Source organism: Syngnathus scovelli, chromosome 4 (genome assembly GCF_024217435.2).
Source record: "Syngnathus scovelli strain Florida chromosome 4, RoL_Ssco_1.2, whole genome shotgun sequence".
NCBI classification, from domain to species: domain Eukaryota; kingdom Metazoa; phylum Chordata; class Actinopteri; order Syngnathiformes; family Syngnathidae; genus Syngnathus; species Syngnathus scovelli.
Genome location: NC_090850.1, coordinates 7,211,130 through 7,232,477, shown reverse-complemented (window position 1 = coordinate 7,232,477; position 21,348 = coordinate 7,211,130). Strand labels below are relative to the sequence as shown.

Below are 21,348 nucleotides of genomic sequence, written 5' to 3'. Positions count from 1 at the left end.
AGTGAAGCCGCGATAAATGAAATGCGAAGTAGCGAGGGATCACTGTAATAGGAAATGACATTGTGTTGGACTGAGAATGGTGAAAGAAGGCACCTATATGCCTCGCAATCTGTATGCATTGAGGATGGGTCAACCTCCACGCAGCACAGCCAACGTGTGGAAAATATTATCCGTACAACATTTGTTCTCAAAAGCATGACTTAAAAGAAGGTCCAAAGCCTTACAAACAGCACAAGGTCCAAATAGCAGAAGATGGCTTCGATCCATCGACCTCCGGGTTATGGGCCCAGCACGCTCCTGCTGCGCCACTCTGCTGATAAGCAGCTGTCATTCACGATGTCCTCTAATTGTCAAACAACCATTCGGTTCCGAATTCATTATTTTATGATCAAAGCTCAGTCGGGCACCACTAACCTGGATGCTATCATATGCTATGGTTTCAAAAACAACTAGTCCCTGATCTAACAATTAAGTCAAGTCAATTTATTTATATAGCCCTAAATCACAAGAAGTCTCAAAGGGCTTCACATATACAAAACAAATTGACAATTATTCTCAAGGCTGATCTTAAGCTCCCATTTTAAAGATGAGTCTAATATATTCTATAATGGATTAAAATATAAAAATATAAAAAAATTATAAATATATTATATTTTTAAGACTGAGTTCACTGTAAATTTTTTCTGAAGAGATTTTTGAAGGATCAAATTGTTGTGAGTCTCAAATACAATTCATTGAGGGGGGCCCCGGTGATCCGCGTCCGGGTGAGGGAAAACCAAATCCAATTTTGTTTCTCATCGTAAGGGGTTTTTGTGAGCCGTGCTTTATCCACCTAGGACCCTTTTGCCATGGGTGACCCTACCAGACACTTCTGTGCTCGACACGGACTGTCAATACTGAACACCATGTTCAAACATAAGGGTGTCCATGTGTGCACTTGGCACAAGGACACCCTAGGCCGCAGTTCGATGATCGACTTTGAAGTCGTGTCATCGGATTTGCGGCCGCATGTTTTGGACACTCGGGTGAAGAGAGGTGCGGAGCTGTCAACTGATCACCACCTGGTGGTGGGTTGGCTCCGATAGTGGGGGAAGATGCCGGTGTGACCTAGCAGACCCAAATGTACTGTGAGGGTCTGCTGGGAATTTCTGGCAGAATCCGCTGTCAGGAAGACCTCCGGCAGAGCTTTTTCCATGTCACAGTGGAGGCGGGGGTCATTGAGTTCGATTGGACCATGTTCCGTGCCTCCATTGTTGAGGCAGCCGACCGGAGCTGTGGCCGTAAGGTGGTCGGTGCCTGTCGTGGCCGCAACCCCCGAACCCGCTGGTGGACACAGGTGGTAAGGGATGACGTCAAGCTGAAGAAGGAGTCCTATCGGGCCATTTTGGCCTGTGGGACTCCGGAGGCAGCTGACAGGTACCGGATGGCCAAGCGGAACGCGGCTTCGGCGGTTGCTGAGGCAAAAACCCCGGCGTGGGAAGAGTTTGGCGAGGCCATGGAGAATGACTTCCGGACGGTTTTGAGGAAATTCTGGTCCACCATCCGACGTCTCAGTCGGGGGAAGCAGTGCACCGTCAACACTGTTTACAGTGGAGATGGCGTGCTGCTGACCTTGACTCGGGACGTCGCGAGTCGGTGGGCAGAATACTTCGAAGACCTCCTCAATTCAACCGACATGCCTTCCATTGTGGAAGCAGGGCCTGGAGACTCTGAGGTGGACTCTCCAATCTCTGGGGTTGAAGTCAATGAGGTAGTTAAAAAACTCCTCAGGTGCAAGGCCCCAGGGGTGAATGAGATCCGCCCGGAGTTTTTAAAGGCTCTGGATGTTGTTGGGCTGTCATGGCTGACACACCTCTACAGCATTGCGTGGACATCGGGGACGATGCCTCTGGATTGGCAGACTGGGGTGGTGGTTTCCCTCTTCAAAAAGGAATACCGGAGGCTGTGTTCCAACTACAGAGGAATCACACTCCTCAGCCTCCCTGGTAAGGTCTATTCAGGGGTGCTGGAGAGGAGGGTCCATCGGGAGGTCGAATCTCGGATTCAGGAGGAGCAGTGTGGTTTTCGTCCTGGCCGTGGAACAGTGGACCAGCTCTATACCCTCGGCAGGATCCTCAAGGGTGCATGGGATTAGCTCAACCAGTCCACATGTGTTTTGTGGACTTGGAGAAGGCGTTCGACCGTGTCCCTTGGGAAGTTCTGTGGAGGGTGCTTCGGGAGTACGGGATGCCGAACCAACTGATAAGGACGGTTCAGTCCCTGTATCATCGATGCCAGAGCTTGGTCCGCATTTCCGGCAGTAAGTTGGATTCGTTCCCAGTGAGGGTTGGACTTCGCCAAGGCTGCCCTTTGTCACCAATTCTGTTCATAACTTTTATGGACATAATTTCTAGGCGCAGCCGAGGTGTTGAGGGTGTCCGGTTTGGGGACCTCAGCATTGCATCTCTGCTTTTTGCGTACGACATGGTGCTGTTGGCTTCTTCAAGCCGTGATCTCCAGCTCTCACTGGAGCGGTTCGCAGCCGAGTGTGAAGCGGTCGGGAGGAGGATCAGCACCTCCAAATCTGAGTCCATGGTCCTCAATCGGAAAAGGGTAGAATGTCCTCTCCGTATCGGGGATCCTGCCCCAAGTGGAGGAGTTCAAGTATCTTGGGGTCTTGTTCATGAGCGAGGGCAGGATGGAGTGTGAGATCGACAGGCGGATCGGTGCAGCGTCGGCTGTAATGCGGACTCTGTACCGGTCCGTCGTGGTGAAGAGAGAGCTGAGCCAAAAGGCTCTTCGCTCCTACTCTCACCTATGGTCACGAGCTATGGGTCGTGACCGAAATAACAAGATCCCGGATACAAGTGGCCGAAATGAGTTTCCTCCGCAGGGTGTCCGGGCTCTCCCTTAGAGATAGGGTGAGAAGCTCGGTCATCCGGGAGAAACTCGGAGTAGAGCCGCTGCTCCTCTACATTGAGAGGAGCCAGATGAGGTGGCTCGGGCATCTCACCAGGATACCTCCTGGACCCCTCCCTGGGGAGGTGTTCCGGGCATGACCTACCGGCAAGAGACCCCGTGGACGACCCAGGATGCGCTGGAGAGAATATGTCTCTCAGCTGGCCTGGGAACACCTTGGGATCACCCCGGATGAACTCGACGAAGTGGCTGGGGAGAGAGAAGTCTGCGAGTCCCTCCTAAAGCTGCTGCCCCCGCGACCCGAACCCGGATAAGCGGAAGAAGATGGATGGATGGATGGATGGATGGATGGATGGATGGATGGATGGATGGATGGATGGATGGATGGATGGATGGATGGATGGATGGATGGATGGATGGATGGATGGATGGATGGATGGATGGATGGATGGATGGATGGACAGTTAGTAGCCATCCCTGCGGTTCAAATTTGGTAGCAATTGGACAAAATATTTAGACAAGTTTGTTTGACCCTAAAATATTCCCTTTTAACAATAATGACCGACTTTGTGCATGTCTCCATCATTTAGGGGAGACCGAGGCTTGTCACATGACTAAGTCTTGCAATTATCTTCTCCAGCAAGTTTTCCAACTTAAAATGATAAGAGAGTTCTGTAATTTTTATCATAGGTAGCTACACTTCAACTGTGAGAATGTGAAAAAAAATCCCAGAAATCACATTGTAGGATTTTATTTGTAAATTATGGTAGAAAATGAGTATTTGGTCAATAATACAAGTTCAATTCAAGACTTTGTAAAATGAACGTTTTGAGCAATGACAGAGGTCAATCGTTATTTGTAGGTTTGCACAGTATTTTGGGCCATTCCTCCATTCTTCAAGACTTTTGGGGCTGTCGCTGGGCAACACAGGCTTTCATTTCCCTCCACTGATTTTCTCTGGGGTTGAAGTCTCAAGACTGGCAAGGCCGCTCCAGATCTTCGAGATGCTTCTTACCGAGCATTTGGCCTCGATGCAGATGAGGTGAGAAGTCTATTTGTACGGGCAACGACCCACCCTTAAGTTCAACGAAAATTGAAAAAAAAATTGTTGTTCCTGATCCTTGGTGTTTATATTACTATGGCTCAGCCAGGGCAAACTACGGCCCGCGGGCCACATCCGGCCCACGGGGTCGTTTAATCCGGCTGCCAGACCTGAATAAATTGTATTATGAAACATTTTTTTTGTCATTTTCCCTGCAATGACTGTGTTTCCCCAGTAGATGGGGAAACGCCCGCCCGCGCATTTACTCCCGGAAGCCGTGTCAGAAAGATCTTTGCACACTCACAAGTGTGTGTACGTACTCAGTAGTACGGACCCGGCGCACTCCGCGCTCTATTTCTATCAATGCCTAATTTTGAGCGTGGGCTGTGACGTCAGCATTCTCGTAATTCGCACGCTGAGCTTTCAGATACAGTTTTACGCTAAAGCCACGCACGCACAAACCTTCCCCTGGAATCCTTCCACTAAAATGAGTGGCCCAAGGAGAAAAAAGGCGGATACTGAGAGCCGACCGAGTGTTTAAGAAAGAGTGGACCATTTGCTCTACCGACGCGTGTGAGCAGACGTTCAGCCACGTGAACATCAACAAGCCCTGTCACAGATCTAGGCTAACGGACCAACACCTCGACTCTATCCTAAGAATTGCCACAACAAATTTTACTCCAGACAATAATGCACTAGCAAAAAAAGGGAGACCAACAACACTGCTCCCACTGAAAATGAAGGGGAGTTTCTCTAGTTTGGTGTAAAAAAAAAAAAAAAAGCATTTTGAAAATAATTTGTACAAATAGCAGGGATTGAAACTAGCGACCATTCTCATTTTCAAATAATGCAGGATGAGAAAGAAGGCACATACATGCCTCGCAATCCGTATGCATTGAGGATGGGTCAACCTCCATGCAGCACAGCCAATGTGTGGAAAATATTATCCGCACAACATTTCTTCTCAAAAGCATGACTTAAATGAAAGCCCAAAGCCTTACAAAGGCCACAAAGTCCAATTAGCAGAGGATGGTTTCGATCCATCGACCTCTGGGTTATGGGCCCAGCACTCTCCCGCTGTGCCACTCTGCTGCTCACCATTGGTTAATCTTTATGTCATCTAATTGGAAAACAACCATTCGGTTCCAGGCTTCATTACTTTATGATCAAAGCTCAGTCGAGCACCACTAACCTGGATGCTATCATATGCTATGGTTTCAAAAACAACTAGTCCCTGATCTAACAACTTAAAGATGAGTTTAATATATTTTATAATGGATTAAAATATAAAAAAAATAAAATTTTATGAATATATTATATTTGTAAGATTGAGTTCACTGTAAAATTTTGCTGAAGAGATTTTTGAAGGATCAAGCCATTGTGAGTCTCAAATACAGTTAATTGATGTCATTTGCAGATCAGCACAAAACTTCACACGTTTGGGTTGGAAGAATCTGAAAACAATGACAGTTGCGTCTGGAAGTGTTATGTTCCTCAGCAAAACGTACGTACATATAAGTTTCTCTAAGCATTCAAACAATGCACATTGCCAATATGAAGTACCGCCCGCGGAAACGACACTTTGTCAGTTCCTGTTTTTGGCCGCTAGGCGCAAGAGAGCTCTTGGTGTGCGAACATGCAAAAGAAGAAGAAATTACGGAAGTAGGGCTTACAAACAGATTCCCATTGGGGGGGAGTAAATCAAACTAGATCGTTTCTTTTACTTAAAACAAGCTCGATCTTGGACTAAATATTGCTCAGTATGGGCACCAGAGATGACGAATATGATTATTTGTTCAAAGGTAAAATTACTTTATTGTCATTATCTTGCCCCTTGCTTATGTTAGCTGTCAAGCTAAACTTAGCCGCCACTACCTTTGTGCTTGTGATTGCTTTTCGTCAAGCTTCTCGGACAATGTCAGCAAGTTTACTTAATTTACACGAAACGAACGCGTCATTTTCCAAATGTAACTGTCGGAAAAAGAAAAGTTTGAAAAGCGATTTGTGACCATAAGGAGCCAGGCCTTTTGACAGTGTTGGGTGCGGACTAGCGGACACGCCTAACGTTTACCGTTATCAGTCACATTATCTTCATGGGATTGCCACGAGGAGCCAGTCCACACGCTTTATTTGCTGATACCAATAATATCGAAAGCAAATATTTAACGTGTAGGTTAAACGCATCGTATACGTATTGTACTTTAAACACGGAACAGTTTGGTACGGCATTTCCCTTGATTTCAAGTAGGTCATCAAAACGCAAGGAAGGGATTTTTTATTAACATTTTTGAGCATCTTGCGAATTAACCAAATGTATAACAAATAATTGCAAGGCAACAGTTAATGAAGTATAATTGGGCTATGTTGCGTTTTGTTGTGGCTGGATAGCGGGTGTAAACATTACGTCTTTCCATTTGTAATGTACATAGCTTAGAAACCCCATATTAATTAAAATTGACATTATATCCGTGACACGTAAACAATTTTATACCCTCATGAACCACATTGAGCAATGTCTTAAACGTGTTCCTTGTGTCAAATGTGAGCCAAGACTGGTGATGATTAGTATTTAAATTTTAGTGCATCTATTTTATTTACGAATAAAACTAGATTTGCTGACTCCACATAGGACCATCTGCACAATCTCATGAAATGTAGTACTATATTATATAATATTGTAGTATATCTAAAGTCAATTTGAAGAAAACAAATTTAAATTTTTACCAATTTGCCAGATAGCTATATGTTTATTCAGATATTGACCAGCTCAGTGGGCTAGTGGTAGAGTGTCCACCCTGAGACTGGAAGGTTGTGGGTTCAAACCCCGGCCGGGTCATACCAAAGACCATAAAAATGGGACCCATTGCCTCCCTGCTTGGCACTCAGCATTAAGGGTTGGAATTGGAGGGGTTAGATCACCAAATGATTCCCTAGCGCGGCACCGCTGCTGCTCACTGCTCCCCTCTCCCACAGGGGATGGGTCAAAATCACATGGGGATGGGTTAAATGCAGAGGACAAATTTCACCACACCCAGATGTGTGTGTGAGGATCATTGGGACTTTTAACTTTTTAACTTTCAAGAACTGGCAATTACCAAGTGGGGTCTAATGTTACGGTATCATTTTGTTTCTATATTTCAAAGGTATTACTATAAATGTTGTAATGTTCAGCTACAAGAGTTGATGTAGTAATATTACCACTATGTAGTTTGTGTACTTCTCTGCCATAACCGGGCCTTTGTATGCTCATAAAGGCTTAATCTTTGACAGAGCTCATTAGATTTCAGGTGTGCCCGACCGTGCCTGCTATGCTTTTTCTAGTGATGTCCCAATCATCAAGATTTTTTGGTTTCCGATCCGATTTTTTTAAGAGGTGCTCTTTCCAATACCAATTCGATACTGACACCCCCCCCCCCCCCCCCACACACACACACACATACACACACATTTTTTAAATTTTACTTCAACCTTAAGGTGTGGAAGGTGTCATATACATATTAAGGGGATTTCTTACGTGTTTTTCTACACTTACAACACATTGAACAATCGTTTTTAGCTGTTTTTAACAAACCTAAACTGTCAGGTCATATAGAAAGAACAAAATATATTTTAATCTTTTGGATCTTAAGCCTTAAAATTGCTTGGTTCAAATTGAACGGACCCAGGATGTTGGGTCAATTAGTTGGGTTTTCTTGTGCAAAACAACCCAGGAATGTTTAACCCAAATTGGGCTGTTTTTAACCCAGCCTTTTTAAGGGTGTAGCAAAATTCAACCTAAACTGCAGATTCATATGATTTACGGATACCGCAAAGCACGCAAAAACACATGAAACATGATCCAATTCTGTCTGATACAAAAGAGCTGGATCAAAAGCCAATACCGATACAGAATATCAAATCGGGACATGACAATCTTATACAATGGATGCGTGGATGGAACATTAATATATATTTTCTGAATTGTAGTGGTCCTTATTGGTGACTCTGGTGTGGGAAAGAGTAACCTGCTATCACGTTTCACTCGCAATGAGTTCAACCTGGAAAGTAAGAGCACCATTGGAGTCGAATTCGCCACGCGCAGCATTCAGGTGGATGGAAAAACAGTGAAGGCCCAGATCTGGGATACAGCTGGCCAGGAGCGCTATCGAGCCATCACTTCAGCGTGAGTACTGACAAAAGGAAGCAACGGGAACTGGGAAAGGCACCTGGTATGAGCCTGTTATGGTGCACAAAATTCAGATTGGTTATGGAAACATTCCTATTTGCCCAAAACATTATGGTTCCTTTAAGAGCTATAATCACAGTCAATTACTGATGTTTTTTTTATTTTTTTATTATTATTATTTTTTTTTAAATGATCTGAATCAGGCTTGTTGAAATTGTGTTTCCACCTTGCAACTGAAAAATACTGGCTCAGTTGTCATGCTCTAAAGTGCTAGAGACATCCCTTTTTTTTTTTTTTTCAATTAGAACGGAATTTGATAGAATGTATAAAGTGAACACATTTGCCACATTGGAAATTAAAAATGGACACCGATTACTAAGAATAAAGCTGAAATGAAATGCCAGTTTATCGATCGGGTCCCGCACGAAGCCAAACTGGCGGCGCCATTACTGTGACGTCACAAGTTGTACATCTGGATGTCAACAAACCCAAACAACATGGCAGATGATAGCGACAGCTCCGTTTCTAGCGGCAATATTAGCATCATTTTATCCGATTCAGAAACCTCTTTTGACGCAGAATATGATGAATCTAGCAGTTCACTTGGGCTGAGCTGAGCACATTTTCTGAATTGTGCCCCTCCCGTCACTCTGGTTAGGTTGGCATAGTAAAAAGTGCTCTTGGGGGCTTTAGAGTGCCGAGTTGATCTCGGCACATGAAGACATGACCACCTGCAACGTTTGGTTTAGGTTTTATAAGCATTTTTAATTTTATTGCTTAAATCGCATTTTCTCGACGAGCTGAGCACGTTTTCTGAATCGTGCCTCTCCCGTCACTGTGGTTAGGTTGGCATAGTAAAAAGAGTAGAGTGCCGAGTTGACCACTGCGAATGAAGAAATGAACATTTGCAGCGTTTGGTTTAGGTTTTAGGCGCATTTTTTATTTTATTTCTTAAATCGCATTTTCTCGACGAGCTGAGCACGTTTTCTGAATTGTGCCCCTCCCGTCACGCTTCAACATACTTTTCAAAGTCAAAGTCTCAAAAGTCTCCTTTATTGTCAATTCCTCCGCATGTCAAGACACACAAAGAGATCGAAATTACGTTTCTCACTATCCCAGGGTGACAAGACAGCGTTCACAACGCACATACAAGTAAACAACACAGGAAAAATAAAACAAGAAGATGAACAATAAGAGTGATAGCCCGCTAGCCGCTCCCGATGCACAGCAGAGTCCGGAAAGATGACAGTCAACCAGGCCACTGTGAACACGAGCACACAGCAGGCACGCACTGTCCGGTTCGTGGATCCCATCAGGCGAACTCAACCCATCTTGTCGTCCCGCGAACGAACGTACGCCAGGATAATGGAAGGCGAGCTGGGTTGGCCGCAAACCTGGCCCGACGTCTCCGCGCTGGCCCCTCTTCTCTTTTTGTTTACATTCACTGAAGCTAAACGCGTACAACTTGAGACGTCATGAGACGTCACTTCCGGCTGGCGGCTCGGTGCAGTCAAACTCGTCTGTGCGGCAAATTTAAATGATATTTTTCAGAGCAACAGCTTCCTTTTCGTTGTTTCGAGCGTCAATTTATATTTATAAGCCCATAAGCTAACTAAAACCGATTTATACATATATCGGTGTCTCTAGCCCTTTAACGTTCAATTAGGGACCTCTGTGTTTCCTTTCATGCTTTCCTTTGTGCAAATCAAACGTGCAAATAATTGACACGTATACTCGTGACATATACTCTCCTCCTCAAGTAATGGAATAGTGAGGCAAATTCATTTTTTTCCTGTAGACTACAAAAAACATTTGAGTCAAAAGAGTTAAAGCTGCAACCCAATTTCACCATTGTAGTTATCTATTAACCCACAACCCACTGCCCAAACAACAAAGGACTTCCAACAGAGGAGAGAATAAATTTTTTAGTCTGACCAAGCCAATATTCAGACCTCAAACCACAATACCTTGCATTTTATCATGCTAATACAAGAATATCAAGTATGCACAAGTGTAGTACAGTAATCCCTCGTTCATTGCGTATAATTGGTTCCAAAACCACTCTGCGATAAGTGAAATCCGCGAAGTAGGGTCACCCTCTCATCTGTACATTTTTTGTGTCAATTGTATATAAAACCATTTAAGTGCATAGGTTATTAGACCATTAAATAATAGTTTCAAATATGTAAGTAATACATTAATAGTATAAAGAACTTACAGGAAAATATTGTATGAATATTGAAAATATAAATATGCGCGCGTGTAGGTGTAACATGTAGATGTGATGTTCTGTTGTTAACCTTGGTTAAACAGGGACCTCTAGTGGTCACAAGTTACCATAGCAGCGCTATGCGCATTTGTAGCTGTATATGTAGATGTAGCTAAAGTACACATACTGTAAATATGATTTTAGGACTTTTTTATTATAACATTTTTTTTACAACAAGGTACAATACTGTAAATATGTTTTCAGAAGTCTTTTAGCATAACAAAGTACAACACTGCAAATCTGTTTTTAGAACTCTTATTATAACAACTTTTTTTGGCTGTAAAAAATCCGCGATGCAGTGAAGCTGCGCTAAACGAACTGCAAAGTAGCGAGGGATCACTATAATGCCAATTGGCCACAGGTTTATTGTATAGAGTGCTCCTAGATATGAATTAACTTTTAAGACGTGTATTATATACTATAGTATGTGGCTGGAACAGGTTGAAGGCAGTAATCTCAAGGTGGGAAATCTTGATGTGCATGTTCTCCTTTTCAAGATTCAAGATTCAAGATTCAAGAGTTTTTTATTCGCCATGTTTGAGCGTGCCAAACAAGGAATTTGACTTCGGTAAATCACAGCCTCTGTTCAACATTTAGGTGACTAACAACAACACTCAGGACATGTGAAGAACGAAAGATATTCTCAAACACCCCCTGATCTTAAACTCCCAAGAGGGCAAGGAAAAACTCAAAACTCCAGCTAGGCGAAATGAGAAACCTTGAGAAGAGACCACAGATGGGAGGGTCCCTCTTCTAGGATGACCAGGCTGCAATGGATGCAGAGAGGACACGTAGTACAAACAGTGTAGACAAAAAAGGTGTGGCAAGCGGGATGTTATTGCACAGTAATGACTCTGAGACTTTTCTCCCTTCCTGTACTTGTTCTCAACTAAGCCTCAGCAATAACTGTTTCACAAATGATTTCCAATCAGTTGCATTGCCAATGACAAAAGCTAACTTGCTGAACTTTGATTACCAAATGGCTGTAAATCACTAGCTTTGTAAGGATGAATTGACTCTGATGAAAATTGATTCTAAATGGACACTGCAGGTACTACCGCGGTGCTGTGGGCGCTCTCCTGGTCTATGACATTGCCAAGCATCTAACTTACGAGAATGTGGAGCGCTGGCTGAAGGAGCTGAGAGATCACGCTGACAGCAACATCGTGATCATGCTTGTGGGCAACAAGAGCGATCTGCGTCACCTCCGGGCCGTTCCAACTGATGAGGCCCGGGCTTTTGCAGGTAAATCAAAGTTCACTTTGATTAACTTTGCAGTTGACTTGTACGTGCTTTTTGTATGTTCTACCCTTCACATACGGTAACCTATGCTGTGTCCTCACCCAATAAATAGGTTGACATTTTTCATCCAACTTTTTAATAATTAAGAATAGGGTCAGCAACTTAAAATGTTCACGATTTTGTCCTTGTAGGAATATTTAGTGTGGAAACGATGCACTTGAGTTGTATGGACTCTGCCAGCTTGATTGTTTCAGCTCAGTGTATCTTTAAGCAAAAAGACTGCATTTTTCACAAGTTCAAGACTCATTGAATTTTTTGCTGAATGATGTGTCATTAGAGCAAATATATCCATGTCAAACCTTGAGTGCAATATGGACTCATAGTGCAATGCAAGGGTGTTAAACAGGGTGGTAAAAGTCAAAGCACACTTAAGATAATGGGTCAATTATATTGAACTGATGAAAATGAAATATTTTTGAATATAGATGTGAATCCAAAATGTATTATAAGATTCTGTGTTGTAGGGATTTTCAGGATGGATTGCAGTTGTCCATCAGTGGGGCAACTCCTATGTGATGTTTTGCTCACTTTCATCACAAAGAACAGCTACCGTATTTGCCGGTGTACAAGTCGACTCGGTGTATAAGTCGACCCCCTAAAATTCGACGGAAATTTACGATTTTATGATATATCCTTTCTATAAGTCGAGCTCAATTGTTGCATTATATTAAACTTCAAAATTCAATATGCGAAATTTATTGACGAAATGTGTTCAAATTCCGGGAGGCCGTGCGCATGCGGCTGTTTATAAGCACCGCGGAGGAGATCGCGGAGCCTCATTCGACTTCCAGCGGCCGGCGAGCTCGCGCACGCCGCCCGGCACCAACGGGAGACCGGAAATAGCTCCAAGCCGAGCGGATCGGCACTTTATAAGCACCGCGGAGGAGATCGCGGAGCCTCATTTGACTTCCAGCGGCCGGCGAGCTCGCGCACCCGCCCGGCACATCCGGGAGGCCGTGCGCACGCGCCAAGTGGCCGAAAATAGCCCCCGCCGAGCGGATCGGCTGTTTATAAGCACCGCGGAGGAGATCGCGGAGCCTCATTCGACTTCCAGCGGCCGGCGAGCTCGCGCACCCGCCCGGCACATCCGGGAGGCCGTGCGCACGCGCCAAGTGGCCGAAAATAGCCCCCGCCGAGCGGATCGGCTGTTTATAAGCACCGCGGAGGAGATCGCTGAGCCTCATTCGACTTCCAGCGGGCCGCGCACTCGCGCGCGCCGCCCGGCACATCCGGGAGGCCGTGCGCACGCGCCGAGTGGCCGAAAATAGCCCCCGCCGAGCGGATCGGCTGTTTATAAGCACCGCGGAGGAGATCGCTGAGCCTCATTCGACTTCCAGCGGGCCGCGCACTCGCGCACGCCGCCCGGCACATCCGGGAGGCCGTGCGCACGCGCCGAGTGGCCGAAAATAGCCCCCGCCGAGCGAATCGGCTGTTTATAAGCACCGCGGAGGAGATCGCTGAGCCTCATTCGACTTCCAGCGGGCCGCGCACTCGCGCACGCCGCCCGGCACATCCGGGAGGCCGTGCGTACGCGCCGAGTGGCCGAAAATAGCCCCCGCCGAGCGGATCGGCTGTTTATAAGCACCGCGGAGGAGATCGCTGAGCCTCATTCGACTTCCAGCGGGCCGCGCACTCGCGTACGCCGCCCGGTTCAAATTTTCTAAGTGCAACGCACAATGAGATGCATGAGAAACGGCCTTGGTTACCATCACATTTGAAGCGATGAATACGAAGTTAAATTTTATGACTCGGTGTATAAGTCGAGGTTGATTTTTTTCGGTCGATTTTGGATCGAAAAAGGTCGACCGATACACCGGCAAATACGGTACTCATCCTCGTGTTGCACCTAAGTACCAGTACCGGTTCCGTATTGTGAAATTTAGGGGGCAAAAATGACGTGATAGGATAATTTCCAAATGCTGGAAAGAAGAAAAAGAAAAACCACGTCTTCTTTTGATTGGACTTTCTGTGTTGAACCAAGGCAGAGCCGTGGTGAATGGCATGCTCTCCAGACTCCTTTGCTTAGTGGGTGCGGCTTGCCGGCCCGCTACTGGTGCACAGCACGTCTGTGATGCATGAAGGTTAATTCCTTCCCGTATAAATAATTGAACAAATATCAGTCTACTTCTGTACTTTGCAGCGTTGACGTAATGGCCGTCTAACTTAAATTGCACGATTTGCTACGTTGTGTGCACATTTCGGGCCAGCTCTCTCGATCTCCATTTACTGAAGCACAGCCTGGCTTTTTAGCAATGAGGACTGCACAGTGATCATCCAGTGGTACATGTAGAATTATGAATACTGTTCTGTTCAGTCCTCTTTTAAAAACAATTATATGGCTGGGTGAGTCTTGAATTATCAAGCGATTGCAAACTTGAATGCCAAAACTATACTTATTTTGTGTTTGAAGCAAATGTAGTTGGATCACTCATGCCATCCATGTGGCAGACTTGCAGCGTATGATTAACTTACTGTCTTATGCGGTTCAAACATAGAGGAACGTACTGCAAAGTAAACATTGAAGTCACACGTGATTGACACAAAATGCACAGTAAGACCCTTCAAATTCAGACAGGAAAAAACCCTCATCGCTGCATTAAACATTTAACTACAAATATATAAACAATGTGGGCTTTTTACCAATCTCTAAAAGCTGACACAGATCAAAAGAATGTTGGGATGAACTCACTTTGCTATTTTATATCATTACAAACAATGGTTGATTTGGTCACTAGGCTGCCATCCTCCAATCTAGTGGTTGGAATGTCAAATGTTACATATTCAGTGAGATTTTATACTGTCTAAAATAAAGAAATCATTTGGTGCACTAAGACCTTTGTACTCCATCTGAAAATTATTCGCAATGTTTAAACACATTTTTTACTTTAATTGTTCTGAAGTTTGTAGAAAGTGTTTAAAAATACACAGTTGATCAAAAGTATTCTAGTAATTGTTTGAATGACTACATGTGTGAGCTGTTAATCCTGTTTTAAGATTCTGCCATGGTATCGTTTCAGTACCAGTATTGAGGAAATGTATGCAGATATCGTATGTACAAACGTGTAGTACACTATCGAAATTTCTGTATGTTTACGGTGAATTTACAACACTATCCTGCTGTTAAATATTCATCTATAGGAAGTTGTTAATAGTTTAATCGGTCAGTTAACAAGGACATAAGTGTAATTTAACAACATAAAACTGGATTGCTGTAAATGTTTGCGTTCGAACAGTATCTTAATGTAGTTGAAAAAAAAAATACCATTGAATTTTCATCCCACATGTAAATTTACAGTTAAGGCTACCAAAATGTAATTTAACAGTATAAAAAAGTAGTTTCTGTCAAGCAGGAGAGACAGACACCACATCAATTGTATTTCCACTGCTTGACGGAAAATACATTCCACTTCTTTATTAATCACCTTTTAACAAATGACATAAAGATGGAAACACCAAATATTTATTGGACTTCACAATATTCCTCCTTTTTCTATCAGTACCTCGAAATGAGCTATCCGAGGTGCACATTTAACCTACTGATTTTTTTCAGTTGGCACAGACAGGCTAAGAGTGTGGAATGTTGTTGGATGTGTTTGTAATTAGGTTTCAGAAACACAAGAACAATTTGAATGAAATACAAGAGACGTCAAACTACAGAGGGGCCCTGGTGTAGTAGCTAGAGCGGGTCGAATGCTGTTCGAATCCCACTTTGCTTGCCTCGTGTCGTCAATTTAGTCCATTTATTCCCATCCGATTGTGAACATGCGAGCACATGAATATCCACCGTGGGCACTTTCAGTGTGTGTCATCATCTCTTGTCAGTGCTTCTTTTCTAATTGTGTAGAAATTCAGCCCAATTAAAATGTATAAAAAAATAGTTTTTTTCCATACCACATAGTTAGTTAATCACAAGTGCACCCCAACACTGACTTAACTATGTCATGAATAACACAATGCACACATTCACAGAAAAAAAACATTTCTTTTTTCTTTTTTTTTTCTTTTTCTTTTACTACATGAAGCATCTCACAGAATTACTGGTTTGTACTTGTTGTGCAATCAATACATTTGTGTTTGAGCAAGTCAAGGTCGTGCCATGTACTGACTCAAATTTCAGCGTTAAGTAACATTTTTGATTTTGTCCTGCAGAGAAAAACGGTTTATCTTTTCTGGAGACATCGGCGCTGGATTCCACCAATGTTGAGACTGCCTTCCAGACTATTCTCACAGGTGTGTATTGTATCACTGATGTGTTTGTAAATCCATCAGAACACTAAGGGTGTTTTCACACCTGGACCCTTTTAAAAGAAGCGAACTCAGACCTCTTTAAGTGGACTAAAAAGTGGACCAAGAGGAAACGAACTCGGTTCTTTTTGTGTTCACATTGCGAGTGTGTTTCAAAGAGGACCGAGTTCTCTTTCTGGTTCAGTTCAGCCTTGATGGGGCCTCAGTCCTCTTTCTGTTCACACTAGGTCCTCTAGAGCTCTCACACTCCCACTGCACTGCAATCTGGGTAGTTTTTGATATCCCCTGACTCCCTACTTCTTCGCATTTTATCTCGAGTAGCTAAATACATTAGTTTTTTCACTTTTGTACATAGCAAACAGCATTAGGACCCTCTAAAATGGCATAGACAAAGAGACATGCTTACGAGGCGCAATTAGAGCTTTCTGGAAAGCCAAGATTATTGCAGAAGAGCAATGTGACAATGACGAGACAATGACGAGAGGGAACTTGGCATGTTTAATGGCGGACTTGCCCAACTGTTTAATTTGATTCCAAAAGATGAGGATTTTCATGGATTTGTCATCTGTCAACAATTTTTGAAGGACATGTTTTTAATTAGAGAGGCAAGAACCGTTGAGATAAATGTCACCGGTCAACAATTTTTGAAGGACATGTTTTTAATTAGAGAGGCAAGAACCGTTGAGATAAATGTCGACAATTTTTGAATGATGTTTTTAATCAGAAGCAGGAACCGTTGAGATAAATATTATGTAATGACTCTGAATCTGCATCGAATTTTGTTTTTTGTCTCTTTTTTTTCCCAATAATACAAATAATTACAATATTTACAAATATTTATGAATTAAAGCTTTAGTTTCAGCATTAGATGGATTTATTTTCCAAAGTGTCATATGTATTACAACACACACACATAGGTCAATATTAGAAAAAAATGAAAATATCTTGTGTCTAAAATACGATTAGGGACACTAAGATATCGCTCTTCAAAAAAAATTATTGTTCGCTTCAGAGTGTATGACTATTTTCAGTTGAGTTAAACAAAATTTAATGCATAAATGAATCAAAAGTTAATGCAGGATATTTTGTTTTTACTTTTGTACAATTGATTTTTTTTAGAGTTGAGCATTAAAAAATCTTAGCCCAGTTTAGACGCAGTTTGACTCAAGGTTCAAATTGACTTACAGATTCCAGTGTCTGTAATTTCTTATAAACAGCGGCACAGGGAAATCGACTTTTTTGTGCAATAACTTGTGATATCATAAAATCAAATTAGTTAATCTTATTGTGTTCAATTGATTTTTGTTTACTTTGAGTTAAACAATGATGTTCTTTATTTTGGTAAAAATAGAACCTCATTGTCCGACTGAAAGTTAAAAAAAATCAACTAGTGAATGTTACAAAATTAGGCATTTACCCTCTGGTCCCCTACAGAGATCTACCGCATCGTGTCCCAAAAGCAGATGTCAGAGCGCCAGGAAAGCGACATGTCCCCCAGCAACAATGTGGTCAACATCCAAGTGCAGCCCACTGAGAACAAACCAAAGATGCAGTGCTGCCAGAACATCTAGCTTATCCCTGGCTCTTCCCACCCTTGCCTCCAAGACCCTCATCCTGTCCCCCTTCTTTCATTCTCCATAGTCCCTTCAAGGCTCCAGGGCTGTGACCTGAACTCGCCACTACTTTTAACCGATCTCTCTCCCCTGTCCCAACCCCCTCTGCCCTCTTGACCCCATCCCTCCAGTTAATGTTTCAGTATAGAGAGTTACAGCGCCCCCCTCCCCCCCCCCCCCCCCTCAAGCTGTGCCGCTCTGTCTTTAGGCTCGTAAGGACAGAAGGCAGCAGGCATTTCATATCACTTTAGATTTCATTCCAGTTGTTGCGCTGACATGTCACAAAAATGTCTTAATATATGAATGTGATTTGTTTCCTTCCTCTTATGTCTGATCTTTTTCTGTATTGCATCAAATATCAACATATAAAGCACATGAAAGTAGATGAGCTCCTGTCAATGTAGACTCCCCTCTTTGCCACTTAGTGCAATGTACTGTTTAGGAAACCACATGCAGGAAGGAGTGTTATGACCTTTGATCCCATTGCTGTGAACATGACGCTAAGTGAAATTTAGAGCCGTCAGTCCTCGTTATGCTATGGAGAGGACAGCAAGCTCGCCACAAACGTGCGGCTTCCTCACACGTCGTTACCATCTCGTTTACAAAAGGAAGCAGGTTAGGGGCAGCTTTGCATGTTTTGAAAAGATGGCCATATGCAGTGCTGCATGTTTTATTAGTCAAGAGACGCTCTGGGCTTTGCTAGCGCCTTGGACGTGTGCCACCTTGAAAGCTTGCCGTGTTCATTTGTTTGCCTTCCTTCACAGACACACTCATGCTTGTGAGGTTGGGAACTTCTGTTCTGAATTGAGGAGCAGGGCTTACATCTGTCACACAATTGACAACAACTATGCAGGAACTAGCATGCGGCTGTTCACATGTTTTCGCTGGTTACACTAGTTGAAAGAATTCAAATCACACTGATGGAGGCTTGTGACATCTTTCTGTGGTTCTCAATGCTAAAACACGCATGTGACCACAAAGCTAAGACAACACTGTTGGACTTGCTTGGTTGACCTTTTTTTTTTTTTTTTTTACTAGCTTTAGTAAACAAGTGCAGTTTTCAAAACTCAACTCGTATATTTTTTTTATAGGTAACACAACATCTGAGTCTCAAAAGCTTTATCCTTAATTGCTTGATCAAAAATAGTGATAAATGATTTTGAGCACCATTAAGTTCATGACATTAAGAGGAAAATATATGGTGGATTCATCCATGTGGTTGGCTGTTTTTTCTAGTGCCTACTTCACCGGTCACCTTTGCAACCCCCTTCCTCCTACACACACAAGTGGTCTGCCCCCTCAACATATTTTCGCTGTCACATAAAGCCTACTTTACACCAAGCTGCCTCTGACTTGAACACAATGCATGGCTTTTGGTGGGACTCCCCCTCCACACTCCTGCCTTCTGTTGCAAACATCCGATGTCCATCGAATCAGCTTAGCGTGCTAGGACGACAAGCTAAGTTTCAGTCCAACACTCCAGTGTTTATTCAGCTTTATGATGATTTGGCAGGCATATATGCACTAACTGCACTCTGTGTATGTATGTATGTATGTATGTATGTATGTATGTATGTATGTATGTATGTATGTATGTATGTATGTGTGTGTAGAGGCAGAGTATGGCTAGATCATTGGTTGGTTCCAGTGTGGTAGCTTGGCTGGCAGTACCAATGGCGTTTCCTCGAACAGACGGCGCTGCCAACCAAGCTACTCCACGCTCGCAAGCTGGCAGTTTCATGAGTTGAGGTGATTCCTTTCATGATCAAAAAATTATTCCAAAATAATAATCCATTGTTTTGTGTCTTTTTTATTTGTCATGTTTATATGTTTTGAAATTCATAAACTGACTGTAATTCCAATGTAAGAGTGAAATGATGTCATTTCAATTACTATGAGGCGTTAAACGTGAGTGGCGGCTCAGAATGAATGGTTTTATGTTTTGTACAGACTGATAAAATTGTACAATTGTGTCTATATCTTAAGTTATCAGTTCATCTTAATAAAGCGCACCAGTCATAAACCTAGATGCTTTGTCTTTTCACTCGAGTGTTCACTAACCTATTAGTGCATATGACTACTACTCCCTGAACCTTTATTGATTAGAAACATGAGCAGTAAAGAAAATTTCTATGTGAAATGGTGATAGAAAAAAGGTATATAAAGTGGATCCATTTGGAACAATAACAGGAAGTGAGTTGAGCGGGAAATAAATCTGATTGTCTGAATGTCATCTTATTGCTGAGTGAAGTTGTACTTTGACATAGTTTCACAGTACTGATTTCTGTGCGTAGGGGCGCATACATACAGTATTTATCAGTTTCACTGGGGAGCACAATTTGTGTTGCTTTGTTTTTGGGTGCAGAATCCAAAACTGATATCAGTTTTTCTCTCACATCAAGTGTTTGAGCTTGAGCCTTGTTTTCTTAAAAAGTACACGTGTGCATATGCACATGCATATGTGCATGTAGCTGTGTAAATAAAACACTTAAGATGTACATCTAGTTATGTGTTGAAAATTAAAATAATTACATTACACAATATATAACTTACGTTTTTCACATGGTCACAAGTTAGGAGAAAATCCAGCACAAATGCTCTTAATTCTGACCATGCTATCTTTTTTTTTGTTTCTATTGGGAGCTGCATGCACCTCTCACCGCATGCATTTGTAATTGCACAAAAAGATTAACAGGTAGCTGTTAAGTCCAATTGTAATCAGATCTTATCACAGTCTTGCTACAGCTAAAATGTACAATTTTGTTTATCTGGAGGATATGCTGTGGAGAGAAAAACTGACATGCAGAAAGAAGAACTGACTGCAGTTTTGGAATCAGCATGCCTATTTTAATCAATCTAACTCATGTCAACAATTTTTTTGTAATTGTACCCCAGTGTTATACTAAATTCAGCGGTACAATATAGATAATGTTGATAGTAAATACAAGTTAACCTTGGCACAAAATGCCATCTGTTGGACCAAATGACTAAGTTGCTTGAATAAATGAGTCTCAACCAATTCTTGTTTCAAATCCTCTCACTTTCAAACGGCTATGTTGGCACAACAGTATATGTGGATTGACAGATGACTAACTTTGCTCCAACTAGTGTAATTATATTGTTCTAATAATCTTTGGCATGCATGTGTATTCACCCTGATGCAACAACAAAATAATTACAAGTGGACAAAATGTAAAACCAATACATCACTTTTTTCTACAGTAACCACAAAAAAGAAAGAAAGTAGAAATAATGTAAAAAAAGAAAAAGTGTATTGATGCTTTGTTAATCTGGCTTAATGATGTTTCAGTGATCACTTAAAAGAGTACTGGACAAGCTGAATCAGCCAAATTTGCTGACACACATAAGGGTGTGTTCAAATGGGTCCTGCCCACCTTTGAATGTGTGAAAAACATCTGCATACCACAAAAAGATACACTGCTGTACACAAGCATATAAATACCTCTAATGAGTTTTGTTGTTGGTTAGGGGTATACAGTGAAAACACAAAAGGATCATGGCACAAAACACCTAAAGTCGAATATATTTACAATGATAAAAGATCAAATAGAAGTGTAATGTAGTAGACATTGCACCTCAGATCGGTTCTTTCCGTTTTTCTGTTCAGCACTTACGAAAACTATAAAAACAAACGGCTTCTTCGCAGTTTCTGAGTACGTCACAGTGAATTCTATCCAGTTCACAAAAGGCAGGCAGGGATGGCCAGGTTTCCAGCGTGTGGAGGGTGTTCTACAGCAGTGAACCAGTGGGGCTTCCCACCAGAGGAGGGCTATGGCTCTGAGAGGGGGGGGGG

The 21,348-nt window shown here is 42.7% G+C and overlaps 2 protein-coding genes across 2 annotated transcripts in view; one reads left to right on the top strand and one right to left on the bottom strand.

Moving 5' to 3' along the window:
* The first annotated feature begins 5,572 nt into the window (after positions 1–5,572).
* LOC125967230 (ras-related protein Rab-11A) lies at positions 5,573–19,561 on the top strand. Its single transcript, XM_049718123.1, has 5 exons — positions 5,573–5,742; positions 7,907–8,102; positions 11,426–11,619; positions 15,826–15,906; positions 17,356–19,561. Exons 1-5 carry the CDS (start codon positions 5,703–5,705, stop codon positions 17,490–17,492), a joined length of 648 nt encoding a protein of 215 aa, XP_049574080.1. The 5' UTR covers positions 5,573–5,702; the 3' UTR covers positions 17,493–19,561.
* LOC125967215 (multiple epidermal growth factor-like domains protein 11) overlaps positions 19,424–21,348 on the bottom strand; it is a 148,959-nt gene continuing 147,034 nt past the window's right edge. The window contains 1 exon segment of the mRNA XM_049718042.2: positions 19,424–21,347. Within this exon segment, the coding sequence (XP_049573999.1) occupies positions 21,285–21,347 (63 nt within the window). The 3' untranslated portion in view covers positions 19,424–21,284.